The 17,282-nt window shown below is 37.5% G+C and overlaps 1 protein-coding gene across 4 annotated transcripts in view; it reads right to left on the bottom strand.

Moving 5' to 3' along the window:
* Positions 1-10,621: 10,621 nt before the first annotated feature.
* ATP2B1 (ATPase plasma membrane Ca2+ transporting 1) overlaps positions 10,622-17,282 on the bottom strand; it is a 63,315-nt gene continuing 56,654 nt past the window's right edge. For 3 of the 4 annotated variants that reach the window (XM_032188431.1, XM_032188407.1, XM_032188415.1), the window contains one exon: positions 10,622-13,544. In XM_032188431.1, the coding sequence (XP_032044322.1) occupies positions 13,233-13,544 (312 nt within the window). In that variant the 3' untranslated portion in view covers positions 10,622-13,232. The remainder of the gene's footprint in view (positions 13,545-17,282) is intronic. The other variant, XM_032188424.1, reaches the window with a different exon arrangement.

The following is a 17,282-nucleotide window of genomic DNA, read 5'->3' as shown; positions in this document are numbered from 1 at the left end:
GGGCCAATTGATTTTCTGGGTCCTTTACTACAGCTTAAAGTTCAACAGGTCTGTTTATAAGGGCAGAGATCAAGGAAAGTGGTATCCAGAGACATGGAAATGGAAACAAGAGAACACTCAGTTGGAGGAGGGGTGGTGTTCTGCTGCACAGCTTGGTTCACATACCATATTTTATCAGTGGCATTGGTTTCTGAATTAGGAGAACTTGGTTCCACCCTTCCCTTGGGTTAGTCTCCTCTCATTAGAGGGATGGGAGTAAAGCAAAGTGTTTCTGACTAGCAGTGGCAACTGCTTGTTTTGGAACTGTTTCAGAGAAGATTGGGTCACATGAGAAAGAAGAAACCTTACATATTGTATTTTTGCCACTTCAGAGACAACCCTCAATGCTAACTGATCTGCCACTCTTTGTTGCTGTCTCAGAACAGGCAAGGGACTTCTTTGTAGGGAGAAGGAAATGCTGCATCTTTACTTCCCCTCTCCCCCCCCTTCTGTTGCAGCACTGGCTGCTTTGGCAGGCAGAACTTTCCAGCACGTCAGTTGGCAAAACCACAAGTAGTGACAGTACCATAGATGCTTCCTACTACAACCATTTAGATTTTCTCTAGAATATTACTTGCATGGCTGATGCATACAGAAAGATGCAGGGGAATACTAGTAGCTTATGATTAAATACTGTTCTATTTGCATTCCTGCATCAAGCATAAAAGCTTCCACCTTAAATGAAACATCTAGACACTAGTCTGATTCAAAGAGAGAGTGGTATAATGATAGCTTGACAAATGCTGCTTATGAAATTATAAGTCTAACCCACAGGCCCTATTCCACTGATGAGGCATATAAGTCTCATGAGTTATTCTGGGGGTAGAAAGTCCAAGCTATAAATATACCCTTCTACTCATTTTTAAAAAAAAAACTCCCTTTCCTTTCCTGCAGGAAGGCTGTATAAATACCTAGTTTGATGTGTCAGATTGCTCTAAGACTTCTTGCAGGGGTACTAATAAAGTAAGACTTTTTTGCTGATCTCAGCATAATGAATGCTTTTGTTTTAGAAAGACTTGAATAACTGAACAACCCCTGTACTCTGCAGGGGAGAAGAAAAGAAGGTAGTATTTGCATAATATCACACAGAGAATGAAATCAGATAAAAATGTCCTTTGTTAAAACATGTTTGGGAGAAGCGGTCACGTTCCCTATAGCATTGTCATATAAAAAAAAAAAAAAAAAAAGCCATTACTTGTGTTTTTATTAATCACTTTGAACACTTCTAATCACAAGGCATATGGACACAGCATACCCCCAACTCCCCACCATAATACAGTTAGTTAGGCTTCTGTAAGGTGTTTTTCCCTGGAAATTAGTTTGCAGATGTTATGGAGGCTGGTCACAGCTGTGGGGAGGGTAAATAGGGCCTGTCAGTAGCAGACCAGATATGTAGCACATCAGTATCATCACAACCACCAAGCACTAAAGAGAAAACAGAAGTCAAATGGCCTTCCCTTTTGAAGTTAGAAAGGTTATCTCGGCATAGCAGCTTTTGCAGATTAAGTAGCAGGAATTGCACACACATGGTATTTACTTAAACTGTCTGGTATTCCAGTCCTGTTACAGTCCCTCCAACCAATCATCACTTATGTGAAATCATACTGTGATCCACGTTGGTTGTCAAATTTCAGCATTCAGATTCACAGCATATATCCAAATAGGTTCCCCTGTAAACCAAAATAAGATATAAAGGTACCTAAATGCTTAAGCAAAATTATGAACCGAAAGAGGGACACAGTTAATAACCCTCCTGGTGGTGGCCAGAGCTGGAGGAACTTATGTTACTTGCTATGCCTTTTCCAACCTGAATATTCATTCTTGTTCCTCGCAAGCCTACCCTGTTATGTAGAAGCATATGCTATCAGCTCGCTGCTTTGCCTCCCTTGGAAGTTTCTGCAGCCTTCTCACTGCTCATACTTTTCTTTCCCCTCACCCCTCCCATTTCCTCCACCTTTATGTTACTGGGGTATTTATTAACCATAGAAGGGGCAGCCCCCACACAGCTGGTAACACGAAAAGCATTTTTTTTTGCAGCAGTACTAGCTTCAGCAGCAGAAATTTAACCAAAAGACATTCTGGTGTGGTTCACCATGCTGTCACAGAAAGTTGAAATAGCTCAACTGACAGGATACTGCAAGAAGAGAGGAACAGAGCAGAGAAGGTAACCCAAGCCAGCATCGTGGATTATGATCATTATCACCGCAGTGTGAAAGGATCGATTGCAACTTGATCAGCATCCCTCAGAAAAGGTAGAGAGCAGTTTGCTCAGAACAAGTAGAATTTCCAGAGAATGGTGCTGGGCAATGAGTAAGGCTGGTTGTACAGGTATTTAGCAGGTTGCAACTCGTCCACGCTTTCCAATGGAACAGCAAGAAATCCTCAACACCCAGACATCCTCAATGAGTTTCTAAGCTAGTTTAAAAACTTGGAGATATTAGAATAGCAACAAGCAGTAACATGAAAAATAACACATCTGCCTCCACCTTCATTCTTGTAAGTCGCTAAACCATTTTATTTGGCCAAACCATTTTATTTCACATCATTACTCTTCTGCCTCAGAAGTAAACATCTTGAGCTGTGTAATTTTATTAGGGCAGTCAATAATTGAACACATTTCGCAATGAAAAAACAGATCATTGAGGAAATTTAAGTTAAAGTACAAGTATCAGGCTTTGTATTACTGTGTCTAACATTACTCTGTCCCAGGTGCAGCACCCAGCACTTACATTTGTTGAACTTTATGCCACTGATGATTGTCCAGTGTGCCAGTCTATCTAGATCCCTATGCAAGGCCTTTTATGTCTCCAGAGTCAGCAGCCCCTCCCAGTTTAGCACTGTCAGCAAACATGCTAAGGGTACATTCCACTCCTGCATCTAGATCATTTATAAAAATGTTGAACAGAACTGACTCTAATGTTTCAAACTGGTTTATGAAAGCATACACAACTGTTTCAGTGGCTTGGTCTTCTGACAACAGTTAACCAGGATCAAGCATGGCTTTGGAAAACCCACACTGAGAGATCTAATGGCTGTGCTGATTGTCTTTGGGGACAGTAATAAAGCAAGTTGGTATGAAGTAGTATTCTCAGGTAGTATTTTATCAGCTCATGATCCTCATCCAATGGTTAGAAGTTTGCAGCACTTCTTCATTCCAACAGAGAAAATGTTGATCTTAGCAATTAGTAGCAAGCTAACAATCCAGTTGATATTCAGACTTGTACTGTCTTTAGTCATTTCATAGAGTTGAATCAATGAAGTTTAAAGCTGTAGTAAATGTACTCAGGTACTGACATGCCTGCAGAATGCTTGGCAACCGCTCCTAAGCTCAAAATAGTAATTCAGAATACTTTTAACCTCTCATTATAGCATTTAGTTCATCTTTATTGAAACACTAATACCTTTGAAATGAAATGCATAGCAATATACTGGCCTTACAGAAGCAAATGCAAGTGATTTCTGCACCATTGGAGAGCCAGAACACAGTATATTCAGATTTGGTGTTATAGGCAGTCCTCCCACATCCGCTAAACACATTCATTTTAAATCTTTTTTGGTTGCAGAAGCCTTTTCTTTTGTTATAAATAACACATTGCTATAGCAACTGTTTTGCAGAAACTCATCTATTTTTTCAATAGCTAGAATGTCAAATTTCTATTTGAATCATCTCACAACATTTGGTCAGTCAGCTAGTTTTACTGTATGTCTTATACTTGGAAGATTTGACAGCATTTTTACCTGTTCATTCTTTAAGACCAGAACAGCAGCTTTGTAACATCAGGCATCCTACACATCCTACGTTAGCATAAGATTATCTTCAGACTTCATTCATTTAAAATTTTGCATGTAAAGAGATGCACCAAGTTGATAAAACATTGAATTCTGCAATGGTGACAATGCATTTTTGTAATTTGAGGCAAAAGAGGGAGTATTTATATTCAGTCATGAAACTGATACTGCATTCTGTTTCACTTTGTTTCATAAAAACCTGTAAGAGAACCACCGTATGAACTAAGGAAAGGATGAGAGTCAGCTTCTCAATTCCATTTAAATTACAAACTTCTATTACTGAAAATGTATTTTTCAGTGCTCTCAATTCTTTCTTGTTGTTAAACAATAATATAGATTTCATTAACTTTGTGCAACTGCAGAAGAACCTTCTTTTTCAGAAACCAACATTTGAAATCAAAAAAGTAGCACAGCATCTTTGAGAAAAAGGTGCAACTTCTTGCAAGTATCCTGAGTAGACAGCAGTGAAACTACACAAATCAGCAAAGCAGCTCTTTGTTTTCCTTAGAAGTAGCTACAGTTTTTATTCTTTATACACTTGGAAGATTTGAAAGAGCCAAATAACTGAGCGACAAATTATCTTCTTCCTTGAGGAACAGCTACTTTCCACACAACTGCACAGTAGAGCTTTCTGGATATCACTTTCAAATCTGTGGGCTTTCCTACATATCACAGACTCGTACCTCAAAGTATACCAAAGCATGTCTTGTTTGTATTTTGAAAAAAAAAAAAAAAAAAAAAAAAAAAAAGGCATAAGAGAAGTTTAACAGATACCCACTGAAGACTATTTAAAAGTTGGATCATAGGACAATTCAGAGTGGAAGAAACCTCAGGAAGTCATCTAATCCAACCCCCTACTTAGAACAGTAGAACTTCTTGAAGTTTCACTCTGATTATTTCATGAAGCATCTTTCCTTTAATAAATGACAAGAAGAAAAGGCTGTGAATTTTCCCTACTTAAGAGCTATTTTCTGCTGAATAGTCTTCTAACTGTATATATATATTAAAAAAAGGAATAATATTTTGTTTTGGATATTTAAATACTTATTTAACAACTACCCCTTTTCACAGCTCAGAATATTTTCCCAGACAACTGTCTGCAGAGCTGCATTGCAAACTAAGGAAGTGGGGGGGGGAAGAAGCAGGGATTAAACACCACACAAAGTCTACGTTGTTCAGCACTGAACTAACAACTAAGCTGTGTTATTTCTCATACAGATTTCTCTCTTAACAGGAGCGGAAAACATCTTCAAGTCCTCTTTAAGTTTCACTGGTCTTTGCTAAAATTCATTAGAAAGAAAAAAAACACACTGTATTTGAAGTTTCTTACAAGGAATCTTCACTCAAAACCAGTAACTTAAATCCTATCTATGACATTTAAAAACATCACTGCTGAAATCCTCAAGATCAGATGTTAGACTAAATTCAGCTTGCTAGAGAACAACTCTAAAAACATGTCAGTAATACTATTTGCAGCAAGCTTTGTGTATACCTGCACTAGTCATAGATCAAAATTATTTTTATTTCATTTGGAAATAATAAAAAGATTATGAGAAAGAGCTGCTAGAAGAAAGGAAAAAAAGTGCATGCTTCTATTTACTAAAAGGTGTTTCTGCAGAGGAATAGGAACTACAAAACTACAAGGCTTTTTTTTTTTTTTCCCTAATGCACATATGCAATCCCATTTATTGTGCACATAATGCTCCTATCTTCCTATCTTTCCAAAAAATACCAAAACCACTTATATTCTAGACAATCTGGTTGCCTCGCTTGCAAAAAATCCTCTAGGATACCCAGCAGCCTGGCAAATATAACATATCGCTTCACATGGAGTAACTTAAAAGTCTGAAAGTTGTAGCATTTTAGATGAAAAGCAGAAGCAAGGTGGAGTTCCTTATACTTAATGATATCATTTTAGAAATACTTTTAAAATGGCATTGTCTTCCAGCACTGTAATCTGGAATGAATATTTTTTTTTTTTAAGGTAGAGGGATAGCTTTTTTCCCCATTAGAAAAACAACAACATAAATTTCATTTAAATGTTTCAAAGCCCAGAAGACCAACCACCAGAATGGTTTAACTGGTTACTTAATGGGTCAGGATTCCAAGATTCCCCTCGTGTCTTCACATTTTAAGATATTAATTTTTGACCCTCCCAGTTAGTCATCCTTCAGAACATTTACAATAGTAGGGGATAGCAGAGGTGTCCAGAGCTCTTGCTACCACAGTAAGCATTACAGCAGGAAAACACTAGGAAGCCCATTTGTCATGTCAGTTTAGGGTACAAGCAGCAGTTCCTTTCCTGTTGTGGCTCAGCTCGGATAGTTCCAGTGACTGTTCTCTGATGGTTCCAGTGACTGTTTTCTTTGTTGAATTCCATCTGTTTACAAATAACATCCATGAGGCTAATGGGGAAGCTTTGTAGAATTACACTTCTTGGTGATTGCATCAGTTGACAAGGGAAGACAGACTGATGTCATCTACTTGGACTTCTGTAAGGCTTTTGCCATGGTCCCACATGACATCCCAATCTCTAAATGGGAAAGATGGATTTGAAGGGTGGACCATCCAGTAGATAGGGAATTGGCTCAATGGTCGCACCCAGAGAGTGGTGGCCAATGGCTCCGTGTCCAGGTGGAGGCCAGTGACAAGCGGTGTCCCTCAGGGGTCTGTTGTGGGACCAGTGCTTTTCAATACCTTCATCAATGACATACACGATGGGGACTGAGTGCACCCTCAGCCAGTTTGCAGATGACACCAAGTTGAGTGGTGCATTTGATACCGAAGAAGGAAGGAACGTCATCCAAAGGGACTTGGACAGGCTGGAGAAGTGGGCCCATGTGAACTACATGAGATTCAACAAGTCCAAGTGCAAGGTGCTGTACCAGGGTCAGGGCAATCCCAGACATGAGTACAGACTGAGAGAAGAACTCGTTGAGAGCAGCCCTGCGGAAAGAGACTTGTGGATTCTGGTGGATGAAAAACTTGGCATGAGCCAGCAGCGCACGCTTGCAGCCCAGAAGGTCAACTGCATCCTGGGCTAAATCAACAAAGGAGTGGCCAGCGGGCCGAGGGATGTGATTGTTCTCCTCTATTCTGCCCTCATGAGGCCCTACCTGGAGTTCTCTGTTGAGGTTTGGGGCCCCCAGCAAAAGAAAGATGTGGACCTGTTAGTGTGAATCCAGAGGAGGGCCATGAAGGGGGAGCAGGAGAAAGGGATAAGATACCAGGTTTTAGGTCATGTCCACATTACTACTAGATGAATTAAAACGGTCCAGATGATTTGGTAAAAGGAAAAAAAGCTAGGAATTACTAATCTTTTTCGAAATTAAGATACTACAGAAAATGTTCTGGGGTATTTATTTATTTTTTTATTTTTAACTATGATTTTAAAATGCTAGTTTAATAGCAGTGATTGTTATTCTAGTCCTCAACTAATTAGACTGTAATGTGTCAGAAAGAATACCGAGGCCCATGCACATGGCCAGGGAGTAAAGATATACCATCTCATCTAAAAAAGTGTTTTTCAGAAACTAAGTCCTAGACCTTCACACTAAAATAGCAGTTCCAAGCTCCTTATTTTAAGCAATCTATGTATTCATGTATCCTTTGACAAGTCTTATGACAAGAATCTGAATGTTTTCATTTGATAATTTTGCAGGTTCCCCCTAAAATATGTTGCACAAAACTATATGCAATATCTGCTTAGCACAGATAGTGAGCTCTTCATTTCCCCACAAATATCAGCCACATAGCTGCTTACCTTCAGGAGATGTTGAGACAAACTTAGGTTAAAACTAAAGATGCTTTATACCTACAAACAGAAACCAATTTGGAGAAGAAGGGAAATGTCAATTTAAAGCTGTATTTGTAAAACTGAAATTGTTAAAAATAACTGATGCATCTTCTGGTGTTTATTTGTAGGTTTTTTTTTTTTTTTTTTTTTTTTTTTTTTTTTTTTTTTTAATGTAATCAGAAGTTTTAGGAGGCTATTCACACAGAATTTAGAAGCATTTGAGCTATGTGCTCTGTTTCTGTAGAAATCCTTAATACTATTAACAACCAAAAAATAAAAATAAAAAAACACTCCCATTTTCTATTTTTAGTTGTTCTGCAACAAAATTTGTCTACATTTCCAGTAAGTCTAGAAATACAGTAGACTAGAATAACTGAACTAGAGGGAATGAATGCTGCATGAAGGAAACTTCACTTTAATTTTGAACTCAAGTTTGCTGACTAGGTTAAAGGCATGTCTCTTTTCCTAAGCTTAGGACTTATCACAGTTTTCAGTTTGTTTATAATGTGCTATATCCAAGTAAAAAAGGATGCAATTATTTTGAATACTTGGGTAGGCTAACTATTTAATACTTACTTAATTCTGCTTGCATACAGAAAGGCAGTAAACTCAGTGGAATTTGATTCTTTTGAAGTCATTACATCCTTTTAAAGTGACACAAGCTCCTTTAAGCAAATAACTTCAGTGCTTTTGAACAACGTGCATATTCAGATACAGTACATCTATAATGATCTCACAGATTCTGCAAAGGGTTTTTACCCAGGAAGTTAGATCATTCTGTTCACTTTCATATAGTGAAAAAAATACCTGCTCATTCCCATGTCCTCCTTTTTAGACAAGGATGGAAAAAACATCCTCTCAGTGTGTATTCCAAAACCATGCTAATGCCAAGTATCACTCATGGTCACTCAAAGATTTAAATAGGAAACACTAGTACTCACTTTGTGCCTTATCAACTATCAAAGCAAAGTTAAGATCGTGCCTTTGATGAGGAGGAGGAAGCCATAGAAGGCTTTTCTGTATGATTATGATTGTACTTGCAGCCTTTCAGCATACTTCAGCTTCATACCCTGGAAGAGAGGCATCTTAGGGAAGCAGATGAAGATATCAGAATACTGTTAAGATATTGCTAGCTTTGTGATGAATCAAAGGGTTACAGAATACATACTTGCATTTCAGTGAACAACTGCTGTTTTCTGGTTGGACTGTCCCTTGTCAGAACACCAGAATTTGGGGCGTCAGGTGATGTTTCAGTATTCTTAAGCACACACTAAAATCAAAAGTTCATTTTCCAGAAATCCCTTTGCTAGTATCCTACCAAGCTTGAATTCCTACCATCTTCCAGCAGGGGCATGCCAAAGAACCTTTTTCAGTTTGACGTTTTAAAAAATATATATTTTTTTAATATAAAAGGAGTCTTGTTGGATGAGTTTAACAGTGGAGTAGGGGATTAGAGGAATTCAGTAAATCTTGAATGGCTGAAAACAAATTATCATTTATCTTCTACAATACTGGGCATCCTTATGCACATTTTCTACAAATATATCCATAAGATTAACAAGCTATGAAGTGGCCATAAAATTGTAGAGACACAGAACATAGTACACTGTTTCCTCCACAGAGGGCAACAGAAGTCTGCTTGCTTCCTTGCAGTTCTTAGTATTTTGGACAAACCATGTCACTCTTCTTGTTATTATATGATAATATATATTAATGCTACAAAGGTACTAAAAGCATAGGAGGCATATCTAATTTGCTTACCCTACTGAGGAATAGTCCCTGCTTTGCCAAATTTGCAGCATAAGTATCTCTTACTGTATTCTTATGCATTGCAACTAGAATAGTGTTGTCACTCTTAGTGAGTTACCTATTTCATGCTGCATTCTTTCAGGTATTTAAACCCATCCCATAAGCAAATCCTCGTCTTAGGTCTTACTTTGATCAAAAAGGGCAAGTAGTACCTGTAGGAGGCTTTTGGATTAGACACCGTATAAGCCAACTCCTGGATAGATGCTGCAGTCTCCTGAAGAAGTTGGTTAGTTCTGTATACAGTCCAGGGGAGAAGGTAAGCAGGAGCAGCGCTCAGGCTCTTGACTCTGACCCAGATATTTTCGTGACATGGCCCTGAATAAGCAGACCAGATCCATCCGAAGATAACTTTAAGTCGGAGCTGGACTCTCCATGCTGGTCAGGCTCATCCAACAAAGTTAAGGTATTTCAGTGAGGGCTTGGAATCTGTAGGATCAGAAGATATGCACTGCTTGGGGAAGGGGTGGAAAAAGCTCTTTAGAACCAAGCATTTTGCATCATAAAAGCAGAACTGACGTTAAAACATTCTACTTTAATTTCTACAGGGCTTAATGTGATCTGGACCCTGCAAAAGCTGAACATATAAGGCCTCTGCAACAACTTCCCAATAGTCAGACATACATTAGTTAACCCTTTATATTACATGTGCTTGTTCACCTTGAAACATACTGGAAAGCATCCTATTGTTCAAAAAAAAAAAAAAATGCCTGGGAGTGTCAGTTCATTTTTGGATGCTCACATTTGCTACAGACCCCAATCATTGGTTTGGCATTATGGCATTTGTATCCATTATTCTCTTCAGAATATTCCATGATGCAGCGCTTTCCTCTTCCTGTTAAGACCAATACAGAAAAAATGAATCCTCTTTATAACAGTTAACTTTTCATTCCCCTTCCCCCAAAACCAAGATTAGGTGTCCTACTTTTTGTCTTATACAGAAGTGTATTAGATATCCTACCCAAGGCACAGAATTCAAACAGAAGTAAACCTAGAACTGTACTTAGATTAATGCTGGTATTTAGGTTAATGCTGGTATTGCTTGATCATAATACCACGTATACTGTAACTTCTTGAAAACGAACAAGCTTAAAGTCATTGCTGTAAGAGCAGTTTTTATAGAATTAGCACGCATTTCAGGTTTAAATTAGCATTGTACTGACATTCAAGAATTTCAGTCCCCATACAGACTGAGATGAACAGCACATTTATTTATTTCAGTTACAAGAAAGACAAGTAAGTAAACCTTACAACCAGAAAGGCAATGAAGGCCTCATTAGCTTAGTGATAACCATTTCATAATCTAGGCAACATGTTATAATTTCTTGAGATCACAAAGAAAGCATACTCCCCCCCCCCAACAACTTTTCCTTATTTAGTTTTCACTTACACTTCCTATAAGAACAGCACACTGATATTAACAGAATCAAGAGGGACCACTGATGTACAAAGCCTACATTCAACGCCCCTGTCCCTCCAAAAGGCTTAAGTGTAGAATTTATTCCAAAAAAATGATACAATGCAGTTATGAACACAACTAGAAGATATAAAAAATAAATTATGTTTTCAAATGAAGTTATGATGCATTGAATCGTCTCACATGGTAGTGTACTTTATGGATAAACTTCCCGCATTTTAAGCCAATGCTTGTCTGACTTTTGTAATAGGGGAAGAAAAAAAAAAACAGCTTACATAAAAAAGAATTACTCCACCAAGCATGCTGAAGAAATCTGAAGTGAGGGAAGTGCTCTAGAAATGTGTGAGAAGTTATTATACAAAGTGTCAAGTGCAATCCCCCCCCTACCCCTTCTGCCTAGAATTCAGTGTATTTACCTAGGTACAATAGAAAAGACTGAATTCAGAGTGGTTGACAGTGGGATACAGTGCTCTATGTCCAACATTAGCCATTGAGGAACAAACCCAAGCATGAAGGTATCCCACCACAAGGGGAAAGATGCTGGAGCTCATCTTCCTAACCTGCTCATTTCTGCAGTTTGCTCTAGTGTTATCTCTTCCCTCATTACCAACTTAATTCCTTTCAAGGGACCCATTTAAAAATTTTCCAAATTTCTGAATTATTCTGGAAAAAAAAAAACACCTATAGAAGTGTTATGTTTAAGAAGACAGAGCTGTCAAAAGAAAAATAGTATGAAATTCATGCTCTTCTGAACAGTAATGGACCTAGAAGACATGGGAAGTACCAGCTCAAGTACTGCTCCACCATCATTAACTGTTTCAAGAATCCAGATGAGGCAGACCATGGCTTTTTCAGTCTATCACTAATAGGTCCGTTTTGGTACATGAACGTGAGAAATATACTTTCACTGGTGCTATCAGTCAGTTCTTCATTTAGGTGGTCAGGAATATAGTCCTTATGCAGTACTCAGAGTGCATCTTAGAATTCCAGCCAGACCTGTTCATTTCCAAGTACTTTTGGGGCTCATTGAAGACTTTTGAGTACCTTAAGCTTACATTCATTATGAAGCAGCCACCATAATTCCATTTACCCAAAGTACTGCTTTAGTGGGGCTGTTACCATCTTGAAATTGTAATTTAAAGTTAACCAGTAATACAAAAGAGTACTTTTCAATGTTTCCTGTGAAGGAGCTGAGGAGAAAAAAAAATCTGTAATAAACCATTGCTGCAATTTTATTTTAACAAAAGGGCAGATTTATTCATGTTTACAAACAAGTTTCAAAAACAAAAAGGAGAACATGTATGCTACCCACTAACAACCTTTCAAAATGCCAACAGCCCTCATGCCGCATGAAGGATTCTATAGATTAGAAAAAAATCACAGTTCCACTCACAGTTCACCAAGACAGCACTAAACTAACATGTTTAGACAAAAACAAAGGACTAAGATTCTGATGTATTTCGATTTAATCCATTTTGCCCGAGATAACAGAAATATTTCAAGCAAGTTCCATCACATATTGATGTCCTGCATTAAACAATCCTACTAAGTTCTGAACAAAAGTTATTCAGTAAGTTTCTCAAAATTTTTAAAAATTAAACAGTTGTTTCAAAACCATTAAGTAGTAAATGTATTTAAGAAACTAATTAGGACAGAGGCCATAACTTCATTAGAACACCACTGCTCATGTTTTTACAAAGCATTAGTGTTATCTATTTGGCTATTAGTATTAGCAATTTATCTACAATATTTAACAAGGTAAATTGCAGGCAAAATTTAGTACAGTTTCAATAGAAACACCCTTTTCCTGAAAATACAGCAGTATTTGAAGGACTAGTTTTTTTTTTTTTCTTTTTTTTTTCTTTTTTTTTTCTTTTTTCTCTTCTCTGCATCATTTATAAGGAAGCTTCCCATCTATGAACAGGAACAAAAAAGTATCTACAAACCTTGTAAACAGATCTGTATCATTTATAAACATAAATAATCCAAATTATTAACAGCCAACAGCAGAAATTAAAGTATCAATTCAACAATCCAGGGCCTCCTTGCCCTTCCCAGCCTTCCCCTCAAAAAAGGATCAAGATAAACTAAAGCTCTGCTAACACACTGTTCAGGACCATTCTTAAGTACAACAGATGATCCACAGGTCACTTATGCTGAGTTACTCTTCATCTGTCAGAGTTCATTATTACTCCCACCCCCAGAAAAGCACCCTCCAGTCTGGCAGAAAGCTTTTTTTTTTTAAAAAAATAAATCTACATTCGTACAAGTGTGTCTTCTGTTGAAGTCCAAGACAAGAATATCATCTTGTCCATCATAATGTGTGAAGAGACCCAGTTTCAATTTCTTTACAATGCAGCTAGTGTATTAACATTCAGCTTACAATCAGAGTGATGTTTCCAAACTATGTAGCGGGCTCCCTGGGGATGAAGAGGTAGCAGACTTGTTCATGTCTGTTGTAAGGTGAATTCCACTGTCAACCGCATTGTTATTTTTATTGGGAGAGGGTGGGGGAGTAGAGTTGCGTTTTGTTGGAGCATCATCTTCAGCATCAGTATCATCAATAAGGGGAATATGAGGCTCGGAGTCTTCTATTCTAAACTCAGGATGCGTCATAAAATTGTGAATTGAGCTTCGTGTCTCAGGTTTCTCTAGTCCCTCGTACAAGGAACTACGAAATGCATTCACCACTCGGATCTGTAAACAAAGAAAAAGGTTGTTAAAACGCTGCGATCTACTGGTAATGGTATGGTTCTTATGAGTTTGAATCCACAAACAGCTAGACATGAGTGAATCGAATTTATATGTGATGCAGTGGAACTTGCAATAAACTGTAAAATGAAGAGCATTTCAGTAGAGCACTGCCAGTCTACACAAGAGGAATAAAAATTGTGAAAGTACTGCAAGAAGCTGAAGGGCCTAAAAATTCAGACATGGCACTAGAATTGTTCAATTACTTAACATGGGCTAAGCATTTTTCAAGTGAGGCCAACAATTATTTATTTATTCACAAATTAAATAAATTTCAGTGAGTTTTATTGAATACTGGGGGGGCAGGGGGGAGAGATGGCGGGCAGAAAGGGAGAATGGGGCTGAAAATAAGTTAGAGGGTAAAAGGGTTACTAATTCTCATGCTAGGAATTAGGATGTCAACTGACTATGAAAAAGCCAAGCATGTGTAAGCCAATGTCACAATGACCAGACGTTTATGAAGTCATGCAAAAAAGGATACCACTGTAACAGCTGTAAATATTCGAGTATATACCCATCTATCACACTAGAGAAAGTTTCTTACTTAGTAATGATTTGGAAGCTTAATACCAGAACTAGGAACCTGAATACTGTATTATACACTTAAAATGTAGTCATGACAGGTTCTAACTTTGAAGACACTACTGAAGTAGCACAAAGTATGAGAAAAGCAGGTGATCAGCCTTAGCTTACTTGAGTTTTCAATTTCCATTGAATTCATGGACAAAATTCCCAGGCTGAAGTCTTTTCACAGCTTAACTAACATTTTTCAAATTAGAATACTGAGTTTACAGAATTCATGAATAAACATTTCAGAATAGAATTGGATATGAAATTGGATACAGTGAAGTACAATTTCATTTTGCAAATTGTGCATGTCCAAGTTGACTTCAACTTACGCTTTTCAAATTTTGATTTGAAGGATGAAATCACCTGCCACACACCTCTTTCTCCTATGTTCCATGTTTCCCTGACCAACTACAGAATTTCTGTATTTATTCTTGAATTGATATAAATATAGTTAATCAGAAGTCAATGAGCCTTTTGTCTAACACTTTAATCAAAATACAGTTCAGCATCCCCTTCTGTTAGTAGTCTATTCAATGCTCAACATCTCTAAGCAATCCAAGTAAGTCTTCAGGGAAGTAGTTTCAATCCAAAAGCTCCTGTGTTGTACAATAAGAAACAGAGCAAAACTTTCTAGTAAACAAGAATAGCTTACTGTTACAAAACAGTAAGTCATAATTTAAGAGGACTTTTAAATTAAGACAACTCTTTTTTGCACATCCAAGATGACTTGTTGCAAGCACTGAAGTTTATCAGGACTACTGCTTCCATACAGGATGCACAGAGTTCCTTAATAGTAAACATAAAGCAATTCCAGGTGAAGGAATGAAGCTGGAAGGTTGAGCAGGTCAGGAACATTGGTGTATCTTAACTCCTTTGAAGTCAAACACCCTTGTAGTAAGCAGAAAAGGACTCCCCAAAAGCAATGTGTCAAGTTTGTTACCAGACATGTGACAGGTTCTGACCACTTTCTTTGATCTCTAGAAATAACATTGTTCCCATCCCCCAACACCCATTTCCATTAAGAATTTTACTAAAAACCTATAAAGTCCCCATTTTTATACTGTAGGTATACAGCTGAGACCCAATGACAGTGGAAATCACTGGGAGGTGACAGGGAGGACATGCAACTTTCAATAAAGGGATGACAAGAAATAGTGTTGATGTGCTTGAGAAGTAAAATGTTACAGCAGCATCTAATACTTTACTATTCGTCAAATAAAAAAAAAAAATTGAGCATGCTCCTAAGGAGTTTGCATGTTACATGAGCTTTAAACAAGTCCAGCATGCTGAATAAGCTGTCTTGGCACTTTCCAAGAGAGTCAGCAGTGACAATGCCAAACTGAAAGTTTGCAATTCCTTTATTTGGCATGTTGCATCCCACCACCAATTTGTGGCAAAATGAAATATGATTGCCTCATGGGAATAGTTTTTCATTGCTTACAGATGGTAAGTTAGAACATAAGCAGTAATGGAAAACAGTTTTTAAGCTTAACAGGACAGCTGTAATTATCATATGAATATAAACATATCCACAATAAAGTTATTTCCGTGCATGTGAATCAAGACTAATCTGGACACTCCTGTGAACCCAGGACCCTTAGAAAGTCAGCCATGAAGGCAGAAATCAGATAAACAGCATTTTAAGTAATAAAAGGTAAAAAGTAGAATTTTTAAAGCTTTATTTTTAGCTACTAAAGATAATTAGACAAGAGAGCTAACTATAAATAAATATCATAAGTGAGGAGCAAACAAGACAATTTATTATGTATAATTTATACTGTCATCAGGCCTTTCTCATATTAGTACTAGAATAGTAAGGAATGCAGTAAGCACTCCAAATCCTCCTGGCCAGATGGCTGCTTAGAGCAGCAACCTCGCTTCACAGGAACATCTGAACTGTCTTCCAGCAAACAGCTCCAAAAAAAAGAGAAAAATGAAGTAACACATCTGCTTCCCATTAATATACATTACTTATCAAAAGATGTTCTCCTGGAGGGTGTAGCAGAAGGCTGTACTTCTCAGTGAGACTCAAAAACTACTTCTGCACTACTGTAGCATTGGTCATTTGATGTAATGAGATGCTGCAGTGCCCATTAGATTCTGCTCAAATGACAGCATGGCATGAAGTTGCTCTCTAGAGAATTCTGAATGTCTAATTAATTTTCTTGAGTGTAGTTAGGGATACAGGTTACTCATTAGCATTTTAAGTAGGAGATGCAATTCTGCACATCCTTACTGGTAAATCTACTTTTCATTTTGTGTTCTTCAGGCATGCAAATCTGTGAGCTGAGCTTCTCAATAATGCTGCAAGGTAGGAAAATATCTGTGTCACCAACGGAGAACAGGTTAGCTTGTGCAAACTAGCACAAATTCTGGCCAAGCCGGAAAAAAATCAGAAGAGAACAATTAAGGCAGCTCCTTAAATTAAGGGTCTTCGTCCACCTGGTAATCTGAAATCTTAAAAAGCAGGAAGGGGAAAAAAGAGGCCTTCTCAAAGTTATTTTAAAAAACAATTATTTAACCATTCTATAGGAAATTAGAGAAGGAAGTTAAATGCATAATATATTACTAAGAGAAAACTTTCAACAGTAGTTGAATACTGATAGCTAATATCTAACTGTTACACATCTTCAGAATCCATAATTTAAGCCTACATACATGAGCAGTTAAATTTTTAGCCTCTACAGACAAAGGCTGAAACTAAAATGCCACTTAGATCACAATATCAAGAGGGCAGTTAGAGACAAGAACTGTACTGTCACTGATGGCTTATGAACTGCTGCCAGAAGAACCTAGAAAGGAAAAGAAATCCTTCAAACATGAAAGTTTTACCACTGAGTGCTTAAATATTCTTTCCTTTTTAGATTAGCTAAATAAATGTTTCTTCTGACTTGTATGCACTTAAGAAGCCTTGTTTCGCCACCTGAATCCTGATGTTGAGAAAGTTGTGTTATTCAGTAAAAAAGTCCAACGAAAGCAGAGATTCATAAGTTCCTCACAGGCTACAAAGAAAATGCATTTAGTGCTCTATGTTCTAACTACATTCATATTTTCAAAATACCATTGCTTTTCCATCAGTTTGTTTACCTTTTAGTATATTATTTGTGCTATATA

Source organism: Aythya fuligula, chromosome 1 (genome assembly GCF_009819795.1).
Source record: "Aythya fuligula isolate bAytFul2 chromosome 1, bAytFul2.pri, whole genome shotgun sequence".
In the NCBI taxonomy this organism is placed as follows: domain Eukaryota; kingdom Metazoa; phylum Chordata; class Aves; order Anseriformes; family Anatidae; genus Aythya; species Aythya fuligula.
The sequence above is the reverse complement of the archived record's forward strand: the minus strand, read 5'-3'. Positions and strand labels throughout refer to the sequence as shown.